Source organism: Cryptomeria japonica, chromosome 9, assembly GCF_030272615.1.
Source record: "Cryptomeria japonica chromosome 9, Sugi_1.0, whole genome shotgun sequence".
NCBI classification, from domain to species: domain Eukaryota; kingdom Viridiplantae; phylum Streptophyta; class Pinopsida; order Cupressales; family Cupressaceae; genus Cryptomeria; species Cryptomeria japonica.
Window position 1 is genome coordinate 700,061,664 of NC_081413.1, and position 21,638 is coordinate 700,083,301.

The window sequence follows — 21,638 nt, forward strand, 5'->3', positions numbered from 1 at the left end:
AATCACCCATTGAGACATTTGGTCTATTTTAGACTAAATTCGAGTAATAAGGGAATAATAATTAATTACAAATTATTAATCCTAAGTTATCTTGGGTTATAATATTTAATTAATTAGGCTGGACCTATTTTAATCATTAAGTGACTTTTTAATATTAGTGGAGAATTAATAAAGTTAGTCACATTATGAAAAGGGAAAATAAGAAATAAAATAAAATAATAAAGTGAATATTCTAGAAAACACTTCTAGAAAGTTCACTCATGGACATATAAGGATGAGAAGGCATGTCATTTTGGATTATTCTTGACTTGTTATTTTGAAAAAAACTTTCCTTGAGAGCTTGAGAGCTTAGCTTGCAGGTTCAGTAAACCCTAGGACGGAAACCCTAGAGGCTTTGGCTGTTTGGATGAGAACCCAGATCAGCCCACTTGGTGAATTCATCTCAGAATTCACAGTTGTGCATCATTATTCAATTTGCAGAGATTCATGGAGTTTCAAAGTTATATCTTTGCAAGTTGAAATATTGCCGAAAGGGTTTTGAGCATCATTCTATGTCATTCTGGTATGTACAAACCTATTGATAGGTCTGATGTGTAATGGCAAATCTCTAAGTTGTATTTGGGCATATTTGGCCTACGTATTTGGATGTAATTGCATGTACAGAATTTCTGATTTGTAGCAGCAGACTGAATAATCCTGAAATCAGATTTGTTCCACTTATATGTTTGCATTTTTTATGTCATGTCTGGTTGGATGAGTTCTTGATTGAAGCTATTATCATAAGGGATCATTATTGGCATTGTTAGAAAATTAATTTCTTATATTGTTAATGGTCAACTTAGGTTGTTAGATTTCATTAATGTATCTACAGTATTAGGTAGATAGAGGTAGGTAATATCATTAATTTCTCTAGTGTTTTGTATTTCTATAAATTGTAATCTTTACCAGATAAAATGAATGAAGATATTTTACCAGTGAATCTGATTTTCACATGGTATCAAAGCTAGGGCACGGAACCTGTTTTTCTCAGAAAATCTGCACGTTTTTTGCGACCTAGGGGTTTCTACAACTTCACCTAGGGTTTCGACCTCTGTTTCAAGGCGAAAAAAATTTCAATCACAAATTCTTGGTGGGTTTTTCGAAACCTCAACTGGGTCATCATCAAATTTTTTTGGATTTGCAGATTTTTTTTTCGTCTAAGGTTTCTGCAACTTCACCTAGAGTTTTGACCCTCTGTTTCAAGGTGAAAAAATTTTCCTGGATGCTAAATCATTGTGGATTTTTCGAGAGCTCAACTGGGTTGTCGTCGGATTTTCTGGGTGCATCATTTTACGTGCCTCATTTTTTGAGCCCACAGATTTGACCCTTCATTTTTAGAAAAATTATTCTAATTGCATATTCTTTTTGGGTTTTTCGCAAGGATTTCTGGGCCTTCGTTGGATTTTTTTGGGTCAGTCGAAAATTTTACCTCGAAAACTGTGCTAGGGTTTTGAGGTTATCTCCTTCGTTTCAAGTTAGAAAAAAAAATTATTTGCAGAATCTGTGGGTTTTTCAAGATCTGAACTGGGTTGACATCAGATTTTTCGGGTCTTCCAAAAAATTTCTGCCTTGGAAACCGTGTCAGGGTTTCTATTTCTGCCTCTGAATCCAACTTGCAGAATTTGTTTCTAAAAACCCCCTGTTTTTGTGCATTCGTGCCTTCACCAGTTCGACCTTGGGATACGTGATGGCATCGTTGATGAACATTATGCTCGAAAGCAGCCAGAAGTTCAATGGCCGCAACTACAACACCTGGAAGCAGCGTATGTTGACGATTTTTGAGTACTGATTTCTTGATGCAGTTGTTCTAGGCATGTCTCAACGTCTAGACACTGCCTGAAAAGATCAGGACAAATGGGATAAGCGCAACCAGGAAGCCGTCATGCTCATCAAACTCTATTACCGATGAGCAGCTCCCTGAGGAACCATTCGGCAAAACTGTGAAGGAAATATGGGATCATTTGAAGAGTCTTCATGAAACCTCTGACAAGAGCAGAGCATTCTTTCTTAAGAATATGCTCTTCACGATCATGATGGATGAGAAAACATCTCTTCAAGAGCATCTAACAAAGATCAAGGATATTCGCGACTAGCTGGAAGCTATTGATCGAAAAATGGAGGAAGAAGATATGGTGGTCATTACTCTGAAGAGTCTCCCACGCTTGTATGAGCATTTCATCGAAACACTCAATATCACTTCCACTGACGTCAATTTGAAGTTTTCCGATCTTTGTAACAAGCTTTTACAACAAGATCGATGGCGCCAGCAATTTGGAAGCAGTACCAGTTCCACCTCCACCGAGCAAGCGTTCTCTGCCAAATCTTCTGCTAAGAACAAAGGTAAGGCTCAATCTTCTCAGCCGAAAGGCTCTGGTCCTTCTCAGGACAGCAAGAAGAAGAAGAACGTTCAATGCAATTATTGTCATAAGTTTGGTCACATGAAGGCTGAATGTCGAATTCATTTGGCTTCTAAACAAAAGAAGTAGGGAGAGTCTCAACAGAAAGCAAATGTCGTCGAACACTCTGAGCAGAAAGAATCTGCTTTCGATGCTTTTATGGCCAAGAGAACAGCAGATCAAGTACACTCTTCTGCCTGTTATATTGATTCAAGAGCTTTGCGGCATTTTACTTATTGTCGGGATTGGTTCACAAAATTTGAACCATTCTCAGATTCAGTAATCTTCGAAGGAGGAGAAGAGTACACAATTGCTGGTAAGGGCATTGTCCAAATTCACTCAGGAGGTAGAAATTTTATTTTTCTTGATGTCTACTATGTTCCAAGCATGGAACATAATCTCCTCTCCGTTAGTCAAATCATGAGGCATTCTCCTCAATTAGATGTTGTCTTCAGTTCGTCCATCTGCAGCATCGTTGATAGGGAGACTCATACTACAATCGCTATGGGACTTGAAGATCATGGTTTGTATAGACTTGATGATTCTAGTGATTCTCAAGAGCATGCTTTGGTTGCTAGGAGTACATCCATCAGAACACTTTGGCATCAACGTTATGGGCACTTAAACGTGCACTATCTCTCTCAGTTATATCCGGAGGGTTTGGTTGTTGGTCTACCTAAGATCCAACCTCAAAACCATGGAGTTTGTGCATCCTGTCAAGCTGGGAAGCAACATCACACACCATTCTCGGATGGTTATTCTTGGCGAGCCTCCAAGGTTCTTCAATTGGTTCACGCTGATGTATGTGGGCCAATGAATACACCTTTTGTTACTAGTTGCAGGTACTTCTTGTTATTTGTTGACAATTTCAGTCGTAAAATGTGGGTGTATTTTCTGAAAAATAAATCAGATGTGTTCAATACATTTCAGCAGTTTAAGGCCTTGGTTGAGAAAGAATCTGGTTCTCAAATTGTCACTCTAAGGTCAAATAATGAGGGGGAGTTTTGTTCCAATGACTTCTCTACATTTTGTGTTGCGCCAACTCACCACACCATACACCCCTCAGCAAAATGGTGTCGTTGAACATAGGAATCGCACCATTACTAAAATGGCTCGTTCTATGATAGAACATAGAATTGTTCCAAAGAAATACTAGGCTAAAGTAGTTTACACTGCAGCCTATCTACTAAATTGGTCGCCTACACATGCCACTAAGAAGATGACTCTTGAAGAAGCCTGGTCAATATGCAAGCCTAAAGTGGGCCATTTGAAAGTCTTCGGTTCTACGGCTCATGTATGGGTTCTAGACGCTAAGCGTGCTAAGCTAGATTCAAAGAGCCAAACACTTATGTTTATTGGTTACAACGACAACCACAAGGCCTACAAGTTGATTGATGTGGAGACAGATCGTCTCATTTTCAGTCATGATGTTGTGGTTGATGAGACTACTGGTCCATTTATGCCTTCTACTACTCCTAGTCTTGCGACTTCGTCTGTGAAGACTTCTGATGTTGGTGTTCGTCTACCTCTTGGTTCCTATGATGGGAGGGCTTCAAGGCATTCTGGCTCTGAAGATGAGGAATCTACCGATCCAGCACCACCTGATTTTCCACAGGATTCGCATCCAGATGACTTTGTTCCAGAAACTCCAAGGGATGTTGTTCCTCCAATGCCAAATGTTGGTACTTCTACCCTCAGGCCTAAGTGGTGGGCCAAGACTATCCGAGATCTTCATGATGATGATATTATTGAGGGCAGATCCGCTCATAGAAAGAGAAAGCAATTGAATATAGTCAACTTTGCACTTATGGCCAACATTCACAGCATCCATGAGCCCCAGACATATTCCGAGGCTAAAGGCATTCCTGAGTGGGAAAAGGCTATGGAGACCGAATACCATAGTCTTCTGAAGAAGAACACTTTGGTTCTTTATGATTAGCCTCCTGGGAAGAAACCTATCAGCTGTAAATGGGTTTACAAAGTCAAGTATCATGAAGATGGTACTTTGGATAAGTACAAAGCCAGATTGGTTGCTAGGGGTTTTACACAGCATGAGGGCATTGACTACGAGGAGATGTTTGCTCCTACTGCCAAGATGAGTACAATTCGTCTTCTTCTCGCCAGTGCAGCTCAGTTTGGATGGAAACTTCATCAGATGGATGTTAAGAGTGCATTCCTCAAAAGTGACTTGCAGGAAGAAATTTATATGACTCAACCTCCTAGCTTCAAGGTTCCTGATAAGGAACATCAGGTTTGCAGATTGGTAAAAGCCCTCTATGGCCTGAAGCAAGCCCCTCGGGCTTGGTACTTCAAAATTGATCGGTATTTGGTTGAACATGGTTTTCAGCGCAGTCCCTCTAACACTAATCTGTATGTCAAATTGTCTGGTGATGATATCCTTTTTCTTGTTGTGTACATCGATGACTTGATCATTACTGGCAATTCAACACATTTGATTACAGCCATCAAACAGGACTTGTGCCAAGCTTTTGACATGACAAATTCGGGGCTTCTTCATTATTGCTTAGGTATCGAAGTCTGGCAGAGTGATGACAGTATCTTTATTTCACAGTCCAAGTATGCCCACAATTTGCTTGACAAGTTTCGAATGCAGGATTGTAAACCAAAAAGCCAATGCCCAAAAAAGAATATTCCTCATTAATGAGGCATGGCACACAAGACATAATGGAAATTGCTATTTTGAAACAAAGTTTGACGAGTGAGGCCCACCGGAACAACAAGTCAGCTCTCCCACAATAATAGAAACACGAAATGTGTTTTGGAAAGAATTAATGAATTGCTAAAAATATCCCAGTGCCAACTTGGCAGCATGGTGGGTGAATTCCCTATTTAAAGAGGACATGAGATTTCATTTTTCACATCATATTTTCAAGGGATTAAGCAAGAGCAAGGCATGCAAAGGAGCTAACGCGTGGGTTTTTCATCCAGGAATCCTTTCCTCGGAGGTTTTAATTTATTCCAAGTCTGAAATATGCAACGTGGAATTCTTCTCATGATGGAATTTAAATTTCCTTGACATGATTTTAATGTTGATTATTTTATTTTGCAACAAGTTAGATGGAAGAGTCAAAGATGGCAAGCACGTCCAAGCAAACCCAGATCAAGAATGAACTCAAAGGATTTCTCCCAAAATCACGGAGCATATCAAAGTGGAAGGAAGTCGGTGACACCAACCTAGGAACTCTCAACTTGGATGAATTCAAAAGGAGAATGTTTGGTCATGATGGACATCCCCCATCAGCTATAGCCAAGAAAATAACTCAGAGTGCAATTGTGGCAACGGCTGGTTTCCCTCCTACCATACAGTGCTCGGAGCTTATCATTGAATGTGCAAAATATTACAACTCTAAGCAAAGATCAATTGTAGCTCCTGATGGCAAGCTCTTGGCGAATCTCACAGCTAAAGCAATTGTTGAAGCTTTTGGAATTCCCACATATGATTCCATGGTATAAAAGACAAAGGAGGGGGTAGGGAGGCTTTGTGGTTCCAGAGTGGATAGATGCACGAGTATCATCAATCGTAAATGGATGCAAAAGCCAAAGCCCCATCATTCCAAAATGCCTAAGTAGCTTATCGGGATGGACTTCAAGCAAGAGTACAATGACCTCGTGATGCTAATGAGTCGAGTCATGGGATGTCTACATGAATTCATCTTCGAGCCATGGATTTTTACTTCATTGAGGAAGTGATGGATGCAATAAAGGTTGTGGATTGGGCAAGGATAATCAATGGCAACTTGGACAAACAACTGAAGAATTTGATGCATTCACGGTCCTTTTACATGGGCTCATGCATTGTTTATATGTTGGTAAGGTTGGCCATATTCAACAGACTATTGAGCAAAGGACCCATAGGATGTGGTCTAGGACAATTCAAAGTGTACAAGTGCTACCCTCAGTTACACTTGTATAGTACTGCTTATTTCAAGAGAGCTAACAACGCCTTCACTATGCATATTGTCTGGTCTCTACAAGGTGGCGTTCACATGAAGCTATCACAAGAAGCCTGGTCTACATTCTCAATTATGCAAAGCACGGCGAGGACCCTCCCGTATATCTGAGCCAAGAACAAAGCTCTGTGTGGGTATGTGCAATGCCTAATGCATCTATTTAGGCAAGAAGATCAGGCTTTTGTTCCTCCTATAGCTCTTCCAAAGGAATCAATTGATGGCCTTAAAGAAATGAGGAAAATCACTAAGAAATGGGTGAAGAACATTCATTTTGCCACATGTAAGTTCGTTGAGGACTTGGCTCAGATATATAGGAGGGTCCTAGCTATCCTTGGCATAATTGAGAATGTAGACCAGAAATTGTTGATATAGCTTCCTTTGAAATTTGATAGGTTTTATCCAATATCATGAAATCATTCTGAACACGACTCAAAATGAACTTGATTGAATCCTCATCGGCAAACCATGGAAACTCACTCCAAATATCCAAACCTTTATGCCCTAATTCTTTGATTCTCTGAGATTTTTCATTTGTGAAAGAGCTTTCAAGATTCTTGATTTTCTTATGATCAAATTCTTCTTGAACGTTTCTAAATTCGAAAAAATTGAAAAGGCAGGCTAAGTGAACAAAAACTGGCCAAGTATGGACGCCCATTCTAGAAGTGGAAAGTATGAAAAAATCTTCCGAGTCTGGCAACAAAGCACTTCAATTCCACACATTGCATCCCAATCTAGCAGTTGAGCAAAATTTTGATGTCTAAAAAGCAAACAAAGGGGAAAATCCATCATTCCTTAGACATAAGGAAATGGCGCTCAATCCAAGAGTTGGGCACTAAAGTAAGGTGATGGAGAAATTTCCTCCACCCCCCAAAATTCCTTGCTCAATATTTTGGTGCCCAAGTGCAAGTATGGGCACTAGAAAGGAGGTGTGGAGAAATTTTCTTCCACACATGAAATTCCTTCATGATGTGTTTTGGGCACCCAAAGTAAGGTAGTTGTGCCAAACAAGGGGTATGCAGGAAAAGCGAGTCAAGGATAAAATTCCCTCACTCAATGGAAATTTCGCCCTAGTCAGAGGTTGGGTGTTGAAACCAAGGTAACAAGGAAAAGATGAATCAAGAGGAATTTCCTCCACTAAGGCAAATTAGGGCCCAAATCAAGCATGAAGCGCTAAATGGAGGTGGACAAGGAAAGTTAAGCCAAGTCAAAATTCCTCCATGATGAGGAATTAGCGCCAAATGAGGAGCATGAAGGAAAAATGCAAGAAACATGGAATTCCTCCATGATGAGGAATTAGCGCCCAAGATGGTTGAGGGGCACCAAAATGGAGGGGTTGTGGAAAAGCAACAAGTTTAAGAATTCCTCCACTATGTCAAAATAGCGCCCAAGGTCAGGAAAGGGCGCCAATTCCAAGGTGCCAAGAAAAGTGAAACTTTCTCCTCATCAAGGGAATCCATGCACAAGATTGAAAAGATAAATTCCAAGGCAAGGAAAATAGAAGTCAAGGATGAACTGAAAAAGCAAATTCCCCTCAGGGAAAATTTTGAAAACATCAAAAATCATCTGAATTTCAAAATGATGATAGATTTGGATTCATGAGAGAATTTTCTCTCTTGGACCCTAGAACCCTAATTTGAAAATTTTTATAAAAAATAGTTGTGGAAAATTGATGAAAAATCTCCTCTAAGACAAGGCAAATTCAAAATCTTGAGAAAATTCTTCCCAAATAAAGTTCTCTCTCCAAGAATTTTTCTCTCTCCAAGGGTTTCTCGCCAAGTGGATAGACAATCAAGATCCTATGTAAATCTTTTCAAGATTCAAAATGGAAAAATCGGCGAGTTGGCGACTCAAAGAGAAAGAATATTCCACATAACTCAAGGAATTAATGGAAAATTCCATTTTGAAACTCAATCATAACAAAGGGTCCCGTTGCATGGCATGTTGAAGAGGAAAGTATGACATCATTAAAACAACTGCCAATTTTGGTCTTTCACCAACTTAGCAAGGTGGTGGAAGAATTCTATTTAAACAAGCAAACTCAAATCATTTTTCACTTGCAAATTTGGAGAAAGTTGGAATTGGAGAGAAGTGGCAGGAGTCAGACTTGAAGAATTTTTATTCCTTTTCAAAATCTTTGTTCACGGAGGTTTTAATTTATTCCTAGTTAGGAATTTTCCAGCCTAGGATTTATCCCCTATCCATTTATTTTTATTCCTAACAGCAATTCTAATGTTAATTTATGTTTGATTTTGTAGAAATGGCGAAGGCAAGTAAGGCAGCGGCTGTTTCCAAGCAAGCACAGATTAAAAACGAGATGAAGGGATTCCCTCTGGAATCCAAAATTGTGTCCAAGTGGAAGGAGATCAGCAACACGAATCTTGGAACTTTCAACTTGGCTACTTTTCAGATCAAAATGTTTGGGACAGCTGAACGTGCTCCATCACTCGTTGCTTCCAAAATTGTTGAGAGTGGAATTGTCACGGCAGCTGGTTTTCCTCCATCTATCCAGTGTCCAGAATTAATCTTGGAATGCGCAACGCACTACAATCCAGAAAGAAGGGCAATTCTGACGTCAGGTGGACAGCTTCTTGCCAACCTGACTCTGGAAACTATAGAGGAGACCTTTGGAATTCCAACTTGTCATTCCATGACTCACAGGACTAAGGAAAAAAAACAAAGCAATATATGATGCAAGTCCTGACAGATGTGCCAAAACGATCAACAAGAACTGGATGCAGAGGCCAAGACCTCACATTTCCAAGATGCCCAAACAGCTCACTGTTTTCGATTCCAGGCAAGAGTATGTGGACTTATTGGTGATGTTGAGCAGGATTATAGGGTGTCCATAGGCCATCAACTTTAAAACGTGGATGTTCTTCATTGGCGAAGTCATGAATGCCAATGGGATGGTGGATTGGGCTAGGTTGATTAGACATTACGTGCATGAGCAGTTGAAAAATCTTAAGGAAAAGAAGACCCAATCCTTCTACATGAGCTCATATGTGATTTATTCACTCGCGAGGATGGGTGGCTTCGATAGCTTGGGCCCATGTGATGTGGGCCAGCACAATTGAAGGTTCATGAATGTTATCCTCAGCTCCACCTGTCCAGCACTAGTTCATTCAAGTTGGTGAATGACACTTTCACCATGTATTTTAACTAGGTTGATGCAAAATCAGCTTCATACGAAAGAGTCACCTGAAGCAAGGGCACAAATGTAAAAGTTTGGGGCCGTGTTCCTGCAATTTCCAAAATTTACTTATATCAAGACACGGGGATTTTCCTCCCAACCACATAAATTGCAAAATATGTGTCCAGATTCAAAAAAAGAAAAGGAAATTATCCGTTGAATTCCCAATTGTCTTGGGTGATTATGTGGAATTGTGCCTGAACCTGGCAGCAATTACTGCGATCCATATCACTAGTATACCTATATTCTAAAAAAATATACATAAAATAATGCCGAGAGATATCACATAATTGTCTTGCATATTTATTAGTTGTCAAGAAGGACATGGAGCTGAATAACGCTGCACTCTTTCACTCTCATTATTTCATATACTTGGAGACAAGTGGCAATGATTCTATTTTATTCAGAGTAATTAAATAATACTTATAGAGAAACTAAAACATGCATGCATTTACTTGTCATCTACACGTCAAATTTAGTCAAAATCATTTTATTTTTTTACGGATGTTTGTATGTCATTGTAGATGCCTCTCTGTATAATAAAATTTGGAAGGTAGCTGGAATGAAGTTTGTGCATAAGTTTCACTTGAAAGATTTTTGGGCTAGTGCCAAGGATGATCTTGAGGTCAGGAAGAAGATGTTTTCCAAACTACCCCTTGACATGATTAGGATTAGTGAAATAATTCAAGTGCAGGATCAAGTGAAAGAGGATCCCAACGTAGTGCAGTCGGAATTTGAGAAGGTAAAGGACCAGCCTATCCAGCTTCAGGATTGGTCAAAACCTGAAGGTGATGATCTAGACATTTTAGCCAGACCAGTTTTGAAGTTCACCAAGTATTGGATTGATAGGCATATCAAGACGTTGAAGGAAGGAAATGTCTATTTGAGCTACCAATTAATGGGAAATCTGGATTACCATAGTGAGGCCACAAAAGGATCTTCATAGGCCCAAGCTGGGTAAGGAGAAATCCAGAAGAAAGGAGTTGGACCAAGTGAAGGAAAGAATGCTCCAAAGAAGCCTAGGACAAGGAAAACAAAGGAAGCCCAACCAAATGTTCAACCGGAAAACCAGCCAAATGTTCTACAGGAAGTCCACCAAGAAGAACCGCAACAGAAAAGAGCAAGGGTGGAAGAAGCTCAATCCCCATCCAATTCTTCCAGTGTGCGAGAGGTGGAAATGCTCACACAAGGAAATCTACTAAATCCGCCACAAGATGATTTTCCTGATAGAAAACTTGTGCAAGATGTTCTCAGCATTAGCGTTGCACACAGGCCAACTCAACCAGGAGGACAGAGGCAAGAACTTCCCTCCCATCCAGAAGAGCCACGTCAAAATAGTTTCATAGAAACAATCCTTGGAGAAATGGAGAAAGCTTCACAAGAGCAAGTGCATATGGAAATTCAAGATCAATCGACAACTGCTCCAGATTGACTGAGTCACATCCATTGCGAAAAGGAACCTTGGATTCGATTGTTTGAACTCACGACAATCTTAGCATACAATCGTGCTTTGATCAAGAGAGAGTGAAGTGACCGCTAGGCAACTTTATTCTATGTTAGGCACTGTCATAAAAAACATGTCAACACGTCCCACAACCCCTTACAAATCTACAACGGCTACCTAGAGCTCCCAAGTCTTTTTTCCATAGGCTGGGAACCAGCAAACAAACTAAATATCTCTTATAAACCTAATCGTTGTCATCCTTATTTGGTACAAACAACATCACAAAATGGTACAGCTAGTAACATTTATTAATTCCAACCATAAGAGCAATTCTAAATGTAAACCTTGATGGCTCTTGGGTAGGGGATGGTTTTTGGTTGGCTGCAAGTTGTTCTTTCTGCAGCTTTGTTGTTTTTGGTTATGGGTGTCCTTTTTACCCATGCTTGTCTGGTGCTTTCCTGTTCCTTTTATTCGAACAACTTTCTGGTTGAGGATTCCAGATCCTATCTTTTTCTAGTTGTAAAGGGTTTCGGGTCCCTTCAAAACTTGTTTTTTCCCTAATCAAAACATTTATTAATTCCAACAATTGAAATAATAAATTTTGGATTATTCTACAAATAATAAATCCAAATATTAAATATGAATAGACATTTTTTATTTTTTTTTGAATCTCCACACAAATTCTTGTATTGGCACAAATTTGACTGCTGTATAAAGCCAACAATGAGAATCAGAGGGTTTCCATCTTCCAATTCCTAAATAAACCATGAGGATTTTCATCCTCAAAGTAAAAGCTGCACCAAAGCTCAATGCTTTCCAAAAAATTGATAATGATAGAATGGATCTCTTTTCCCAATAACTGTTTTTTAATACTTTTTTCATCCACCTCTAAACGTAATTAAATTACTTTTAATGAAATATTCATTCTTTTCCAACTTATAGTTTTTACTTGACTTTTTATCTATGTATCTCAATAATCACTTTTGAACCCATTTGATTATAATAAATTGTTATTTTTTAAAGTTATAACTTATAGTGCCTTTTTGGACAACTTAATAAATTATTATTATTATATTATTCTCCTTTTAAATTCACCCTTTAGCCTACAGACAATAAAAATAGGCTTCAGGTCCTTTGACTTGATTTAGTTCAAAAAAGGGGCATTACAACAGCTATCCCTACAATTCAACCATGCTTGCTACACTTGCTTTCAGTTACTCCTATTAGGAGACCAAATCATGAGTTAAGGAAGCCATCAACTTAAAGAGTCTTCCACGTATCCATTTTCTTTGATTACTAGATGCACATTGATCCCACTTGTGATATTGCTTATTTTAAATTTGTTTGCTTTGCTTATTTAGTTATCTTGTTTTCTGTTCATTTCCTCAATCAGTTGTAAGCAGTATGTATCAACCTATATCTTGACCCAGTTCTTACTTGCTGCTGTACTTTTGTCCAGATAATGAACAAGCTGGCTGGATTATATCCAGCTTTGCTCATTGCTAACTTCTCATCCATTTTGTAGTAGGTTAATCTTAACTTTTATTTACGAGCTTTTTTAAGTCTCTAATTGCTTTTAATCAGCAACTTGGCTCTACTTGTTCTGATTTCCAGGTTGATCATTTTACTGTCAATAATTATTTAAAATTTAAAATTGGTTCCACTAATTTAGGCTTTGACCTTTTTAAAACCAGTCATTTTTAATTAGCTTAATGAGTGGGCTCTTGGCTGAACCTTTATGCTAATTGTTGTAAGGCATTTGTTAGAAAACGTTCATATAATCTTGATTATACTGCAGATATAATAGCTTGTTGCAACTCCAACCATCTGCTTCGGAGCCAAAACATCTTTATCATACCCATTATTGCTTGCTCGACAGTAGAGCTTAATAAAATTATATCACTAACAATTTTCTGTAGGTTGTTATTAACATAGGATCCACTTTATTGCCAAAACATTAAGTTATTTATTGGCTCATTGATTTCGCTTTTGTTTGATTGACTTTGAATTCCTTTCAGACATTTCTATTTGAATTTTAGATCAATAAAAGAATTGAAATCTCCCACTAAAGATGTTTGCTTTGCTAGACTCTCTATCCTTGATATATCTATCTTTTTGTCCCCACTGACCCTCAGAGGTAAAAACCAGGGCTCTCAAGGTTTCTTTTTAATAACTACTGGCCTTTCCCCCTAGTTGGCCATGTATTCTTATTCTAGCCCTATTTACATCTAAGTTGGTTTTCTTCTTTTCCAACCCAACCAGGCTTATCAATCTTATTACTTGCTTTCTGATCTACAGTATGAGAAACCCATGCGTCCTTTGGTCTATACAATCCCATTATACAGGCCTCTCGATGTGCTAACCTTCTTGAAGTCATATTGCACGAGTGCAAATTGGAATACAGATCCTCCCTTGTAGTATCAAATCATATCACAAACCATCCTCACTACCTCAAACTTCTTACAAACTCCTTGGCCATTGCCCTTAAACTGTATTATAATTATTATCCCCATATTCGTTACAAGCATATACACATGCATCACGCTTCAGAATCACAATATTCAAGCAATAGATGAAGTATCAGAACATAACAACATTCTAGTAATATTTTATTATTTTAACAATCATATTATAGCAATATAATAGAAAGAAAAATCCCAGCATACACAAATTTGTTTGAATGGAATTGCATTGAAGGGATACACAGATCAATCTTTGATCTAGACCCACGAACAATCACATTATACAATTCTGTAACATTCCTATGTCTACTTTGCAAATTGCTTTAAATGGCTGAAACCTACACCCACAGAAAAGCCATAAGTCCCCTAAAACCAATTCATCCCTATTTTTCAAACAGTTTCATTTGAATGACCATAGTTTTCATCTGACTTCTCAAAAGAGAACTCAAGTTGATTCCCTAGAAATTAGTTACCAAGAGTTTTCTATCCTAATTATAACAAGCCAAATATAGGTTGTAAAATTTGACAACAAAATTCTATCCTAATTTATTAGAAATGAGATCACTTATCTTCATAGAGGTAAACACAAGTAAAAAAATGTTGGACACCACTGCCGTTGCGCCAAAAGCTTGAGCTATCAACGAACGCCATAGCAGCCAAAGACAAGGATCCACGGGAGGCGGTTAAGCACATGTCACGAATCCCGAAGGAGGTGCTGACAACCAAGTCAACAATCTCCCCCTAAGCACCGACTGAGGGTTCCGCACCGATGGAAAGAAGGAGACCTCCCGAGATTCGAACCCGTAACCCAGCGCTCTGATACCCATTGTTGGACACCACTGCCGTTATACCAAAAGCTCGAGCTATCAACGAACACCACAAGATCCACGGGAGGCGGTTAAGCACATGTCACGAATCCCGATGGAGGTACTAACCACCAAGTCAACAAAAAAGACAACAGTTAACCACGGCCTGGCATGTGGACTATTCCAGTTGGAATACCGCAACCATTTTTTTCATTGAACAGAATTTTCAACAATCAAAATCCCACATTTATTGAAAATAATACCAAAATCCCATGGTTTGTTGAACAAAGTTATAAACCATAGTATTTTTGGCAGTTTTTACAAATAAAAGTAACTAACCCTGCCGCTAAAAATGCATTTTTTTGAAGAATTTGGGGCTTGATTGAAAGAGAAAAAATTGTTTAAAATGGCATGCACCATGAAGGTTATAGCCTCGAAGGCCTTAATTTGGGCTTGATGGTGGGGCCCCTAGCCCTGGATCGCACCCTATACCACAACAGAGAACATGCACCCCAAGAAGGGGCACTGCCCATCAACTCTACAAGAGGCTGTCACCCTCTAAATGGCTGGTTTTAAAAAAGAACAAAGTTAAAATCAGTCTTCCATTGGAACACGTCCTACTCAAAAGAATGGCATTTCCGAAGATGGCAACATCACACAAGGGAAACATCCTTTTGCCATGTCCCCAACACCACCACTAAGTAAGAGACAACCTCCAAGAACCCACCCAAGAATAGACCTATTTTAATATGAATGGCAATTCCCTTATTGAGCCATCAGGCCATGACAAACTAGAGCTGCGTACAACTGCTCATCCCACCTCTCTCAAAGAGAAAGCATTTTTAGGGCATCCCCCCTAATGAGGACGTTGACGTGGCACTAGGACATCACCAAGCGCCTCAAGGAACTTAGCCACATCCCCCCAATGCCTGAACAAGCCATCCACCCACGTCTAGCACTTAAAAAAAGATATTCTTTTTTTAAAAGCATTTTTTGAATTTTGACCACTAACCCTAATCCTGATAGTCTAAAAGGCCCTATCCAGACCCTAGACACTCAAAAAACTTTAAAATCTAAGTTACCGAGTTCGACACTCAGAGCCCAAATACTACACCTGGTTCGAGTTGGGTCTCGGTTCGAGTTCGGTTCGCGTCTAGTTCGGTTCAACAACAATCAATAAAGTCAATACACCCCCGTTGCAGTTGTCTTCGACAAAAACACTTGTTTGCAGGTTATCGTTGATGAAAACAACCATTTGCAGTTGCCGACACTAGTTTGTAGTTGATTGTCGATGGAGGGAGAGATAGAGTTGTCGTCGATGAAAGGAGGGATTCGACGAAGAAGGGCAGGCTTCGAACAGTGAAGCCTTCGATAATTAACTAGCTTTCGGTTTATTATTTTACACTTTAAAAGCTTTTCTATAAATTCATAATTCACTGATTTATGATTTTATACACATTGATAATATATCTTATTAAATAATATTATATAATAATATATATTATTATATATTATTATTATACTGAGCAAAAAAATATATAATATTATTATATATAATATTATATTATTATATAATATATGTATATATATATATATATATATATATATATATATATATATATATATATATATATATATATTCTATTGTTTTTGTACTAACAAACCCAAACAAACCCCTTTTCAAAAATTTGTCGTACCAGCGAACCGGTTCTTCGAACCCGAACCCGAACCTGGTAACTTAGTTTAAAATATATAAAAACCGTATAGCCCTCAGTCAGATTTGTCAACTTCACTATTAGTTCTCAGAAGAATGAAAATTTGGTTACAAATACCAAAATAGTATGGTCATGATGTAAGAGAAAACATAGTGATAAAATTTATGAGCATGCACCATGAAGGTTTGTGTGGTTTCAAAGGCCTTGATTCGGGCTTGGTGGTAGGGGCTCTACCCCTCAACCCTACCTTGTACCACAACAATCAATGCACAAGGGGCATTGCCCTCGAATTCCACGAGGGGTACTGCCTCTAAACCCTGCTAGGGTTGCTGCACCCTGACCCGTGAAGAGCATGTCCCTCAAGCTTGCTAGGAGCACTACCTCCAGATTCCTCACCAGCTACCATCCCCAAATCAAGGTCCTTTGTACCCATCCCTCCACTCAAAAACTCCGAGGAAATATGGTAAAAATTATTTTGGGCTGCACTGGATAAAAAATCAGTGTTTTTTTGTCCTCTAAGTTAAGTTATTATGGGTACACCATACTCGATTGAAAATTTGATACGTATCTAGTATTTGAGAGTTTCCGACAACATTGAACCTGTGTTCATATCTTGTGTTTTAACATTTCTCTCTACACACTGTATTTGACATGAAAAACAAAGCAGATTTCTTTCCCCTGTTTTTATTAGTATTTTAGCATTTTTTATTCAGTATGCTATAAAATGCCATGTAAATGCAATGCTACTATGCTTATCATAACTATAAATACTGTAACATCGAACAATATTATCCAAGTTTCGCAGAAAATGAAGCTTCGTATGGCTGTACCATCCCATGAAATGCTTACCAAATCTCAACCAAAAAACTTAACAAATACAGTGCAAATCATGTCAGAGAGGTTGCAGCTTACACTGGTAAGAGCATACCCTAGGTTCAAATCCGCCCATTGCAAAATGAAGCCCATTAACTCTAAACATCATGTGATGAGGTTTTGAAGAAAAGACTCGTATTGGCAAATCTTAATAATCTGGTTCAGGCTTATCCTACATCATGTTAAAGACCGTCAATTACATCCCAAAACTAACCAACCAAAAAGGATAAAATTTAAATATAATATCCTATCATGTGGATTTTGCAGAGACCAATCTTCCATACCCAAAGCTGCTTGTTGCTTGTTGCTTCTAGGCTGAGAATCCCCAAGTGAGCATTCCCAGGGTTCAAACTTCCAATTCAACAATTTCAATTTGGATTTACCACTGAGTTTGGTCACCAGAACAAAACCCATAAATACATAACAAATTACAAAATTAAAAGACTTAATGAAGGCTGACATACTGTTAATTTGAAGTATAAATGTTTTATAAACAGTCTCGACCATTGATGATAGGCAATGGCAAAATTTTAATGCTATGCCCTTCTTTATGAGCATTACCCCCAAAACAGAATTCTTAGTATATTTAAACAGTTGTGGGTGCTTACGTGCACAGAACGATATATGAGCTATATCGAGTCATAGAGGTCACTCACCTGGTTAATATTGCCGGAGTAAACACAACCCAATGTTGTTTTTGTTGCTAAAGAAGCCATTCTGAATCTCACCGTCGAGGACCGAATACAACAGCCCTGTCGGTAATTTATTACCAGTTGCCAGTTGTATTTATAATTCCCACTAATTTAACCACTTATTCTTATAATGTAATATATCTCTTATACAAAACATTTATTCAGTTGCCAGTTGTATTTATAATTCCCACTAATAATATATCTTTTATACAAAACATTTATTCATTAATTATTAATAAAATAATGAACATGAATTTTATTAAAACACATTTATTACTTTATTGTAATATTCTTTCTTTCTTTTTTTAATAGCTCAGCAAATATTGTTAGAAAATAGACCCGTTCTTTAAAATTACACTTTATTTTGGTTTTCTTTAATTAATTATCTTTTGTATAGAAAAAAATATTACAATTAAAAAGAAAAAGAAAAAAGAGAATATTACAGTAAAGCAATGAATGTGTTTTAATAAAATTCATGTATATTACTTTTTTTATGAATAAGTGTTTTGTATAAGGGATATATCACATTATAAGAATAAGTGGTAATTAGTGGGAATTATAAATACAATTAGCATATCTATATTTTTGAAAAATCTATGTAAAATTCATTGAGAGGTATCATGAAAAGAGACTTAACCTTTAGTATGATTGAACTTGAACTTGTACTTGCAACCACTACCTATATCTCTTAGAAACTTCTAAATAAATTATATAGATCTTTTTCAAAATCATACAAGCTCTCTATTAAAACAACCACAAACTAATATGCAAATTACGTTTCTAACTCTAGATTACAATAATAAATACTTAATTCAGATAAATGTTAAAATCATATTGTCTCTCCATTAAAATACAATTCAAACTATAGCTATTTAAATAAAATAAAAAGAGTTTATGCAATCTCAAACCAAGCAAAAGGAAGGTTCTTAGTAGATTAAAGTTGATAAAATTTAAAACTTTGTTAAACCTTCAAAACAAAAAATTTAAAATACCTCAACCCTACAAAATTAATAATAATGACAATATATACTTAAATCTTAGAAACTTGCCATAAAGTTATTAAAGCCTCGACAATTTATAAATTAATGCATTAGAAAAGAATGGTAGTTGTAGCTCTGCAAACACTCAAAATATTAAAACACTCTGTCACATATATAAAAATCGTCCATCATATTTACACCACTAAGGCATTGTAGAATGAGCAAATTAGTGAAAATGATAGAAAATGAAATGGGAAAAAAAAACATTGCCTAATTGATAAAAAATCCTAGAAGGATAATATGGAGGTTCTAGTAATCAATGTGCAAAAAATTAACGAAATTTCATGAAGAAGAAAATGCAAAAGAAAAGGAATTCATCAAGAAAAGTTTAATGATAAAAAATTGTGAATTTGCTTGAAGTATTGTGATGTGTGCGGTAAAACTTTGAAACATTTGACATTGCAACTTTGAAGGCTAGTCACTGATTAAGATGAATACAAAACAGGCTTGAGAGAAATGGTGAATGCATGCACGTTAAGACTTTAGCTCATCACAAGACATTCTAATTACTAGTCCTAGCCTAGTGCATGATTTCCCAACTAGTAATCAGATTCTCCAATATATACCGCTCCTTGATAAAGCCAGTTTTAGTAACAAATATAACTTTACCTAGATAATTAGTTAACATCGTAGCTAATAATTTTGACAATTTTTTTTAGGACATATTCAATAATGTTATAGTATCCAATTCTTTATATAATAATTATCCCCATATTTAGGGATGATTTTTATAATGCCTTCATTAATATTATCTTCCAAGGATCCGTAATGAAAAGCTTTTGAATATACTTCTAACAATTCATCAAAAATCAAGTTAATATTAGACATGGAGAGCTCAATAGGAAGCCCATGACATCCAAGGGACTTTCTATTTAAAAAAGTACCTTTGATTTATTTGATTTTATCAATAATAATAACCATGTTAATTAGGACAACATCAAATTAGGTAATTTTACTTAAAATAATTATCTGGTAAAAGTCTCTAGATTCCCTAGCCTAGAGGAATCTTCAAAAGAGACTTGAGGTTCGGTAAAAGGAGAAAAAATTATCTTTCAAGAATTGTGGGTCATCAAACGAGGTACCTTGCATTCTACTAGACCAATTCTTTCTCTAATATGTGTTTGCTTGATAAGATTGAAAAAGTATTTAGAGCCTTTATCTCCCTCCCTCAACCAAGTCATTTTGGACATGAATTTATCCCCTTAGTGTTTGTAATTTTTCATCTTTCTCAAAAGAGATTTGGTTTTGACTAGCTTGGATTAAAAGTCCTTATCTGTATGGTTCAATTGAAGATGATTCTCATGTGCCAACAATTTATTTTGTAAAAAGAGTTCTAACCTTTTCATATCTAGGGCTTTATTCTTTCCAATCACATTAAATTTACTAGTCAATAGGGAGACAATATTCTCCCATCTTTGGACAATTGAGAATTATGGTTCAAGCCTTTAGAATTTCTAGTAATAGTTTTAATACCATTGAAGCAAGTTGTAACATTCAAAAGTGAGGTGCTCAGTTTGAATTGTGAATGAGGCCTAAACTTGGTTTCCTAAGTAAAAAATTCAATGTTAAGGTCGGCTTCAATACAAGAGTGGTCAAACATAGCTACTAGTGAAATTGAGACCATTATATCCTTATCACCTTAGACAAAAGAGGTGTTTTGGTTAGCATGAAATTTGTCAAGCCTAAAATAAATCCTTTTCACTCGAGCCTAATTATTATAAAAGGTGAATCAGATGCCCTTGGAATGTGATTTAAGCTTCTTCAATGAGATAGCAAGAAATAACTATCTTCTTGTCCTAGACTAGTAGAAAATTTAATTAATTTTCCAATTTAGATCCTTAACTCCAGTATTATCCTCTTTCTATATTCAATCATGTTAAAGTCCCCAACAAGCAACCAAGGGACCCTAGGGAGATTAAAAGACAATCATAGCCATAAACCTGACCTTTCTTTGTAGTCGTTCATAGCATAAAGGGAAGATATACCAAACTGATTATTATCCACCTCAAAGATAATCCATACAAGTCTATTAACATAAGGCGATATACCCCTTTTGACAACAACGTCACAATATTTAGGGCTACCCAATATAACAAATCCACCTTTGCCTCCCACGTGTTGGGTAGAAAAAGGCTTTTTATTTGTTCTAAACAAAATTGATTATAATGTCTTTTTCAAAACCAATCACTTTAATTTCTCGAAGACAAAGAAAGTCCAAGTTTGGTTCGTCTCTAGAAGAGGATTTTACAAGACAATTCTAATTAGGGGATTCAAGACCCCTGACATTGCAATCAACAATGTTGAACCATAAATTGAGACGATGTGTGGGGCTTCTAATTCTTATACAACCTATTAAAACATTTTATCCTCCTTACCTCTTTTGGAACTTCTTTTTTTCACTTCTATTTTTAGAGCCTCTAGACCTATCCATTTTTTTTCATCCTTGGACAAGCAATCCTTCTCCTCGATATTGCCCTGTTCAAGACCAAAGACTTAAAATACAAGATTAAACCTATCCAAAATAACCTTACTTGGATCCCTAAGATGATTAATATTCTTGGGAGGAGCCTCTGTCAACAACTGGGAGGACATGGGGAGCAACAAAATTTATAATGTTTTTAGCCCTAGTCTTAATAGAATCCAAAGTCAATTGTTGGGCATTCTCAGGGGTGAAAGACCCAATTGAGCCAACCATGTTTTGATCCTTGTTCAAATCGGGGGGTGTTTGGGATCACCGACCTTTGTAACAACTAATTCACCATCAAAAAGAGTGTTTGAGAGTGAACATTTTTCTACTTCAAGTTCAAGAGCATCTTTCAGGCTATTGTTGTCAACAATAGGATTACCTTCTGTCATATTAACTTCTTCAATAGGGCTAGACTAATCAATATCACCAATGGAGGGGTTAACTGCATTATTGGCCAAAGAAGGGGTTGAGTCAATTTGTGTGTCTACCTCATTAAAGGAGCCAGTAAGTTTGGAAGCCAAATCGGGGCAATTCTTTCTAAGA

The 21,638-nt window shown here is 37.1% G+C and overlaps 1 protein-coding gene across 2 annotated transcripts in view; it reads right to left on the bottom strand.

Moving 5' to 3' along the window:
• LOC131073938 (uncharacterized) overlaps nt 1-17,705 on the bottom strand; it is a 53,701-nt gene extending 35,996 nt beyond the window's left edge. The window contains exons 1-3 of one of the 2 annotated variants that reach the window (XM_058010461.1): nt 17,553-17,702; nt 17,181-17,281; nt 16,936-17,068 (exon numbers count right to left, since the gene is read on the bottom strand). In XM_058010461.1, the coding sequence (XP_057866444.1) occupies nt 16,936-17,005 (70 nt within the window). In that variant the 5' untranslated portion in view covers nt 17,006-17,068; nt 17,181-17,281; nt 17,553-17,702. Of the gene's footprint in view, nt 1-16,935; nt 17,069-17,180; nt 17,282-17,552 lie in introns of both variants that reach the window. The other variant, XM_058010462.1, reaches the window with a different exon arrangement.
• Between the last annotated feature and the right edge of the window lie 3,933 nt (nt 17,706-21,638).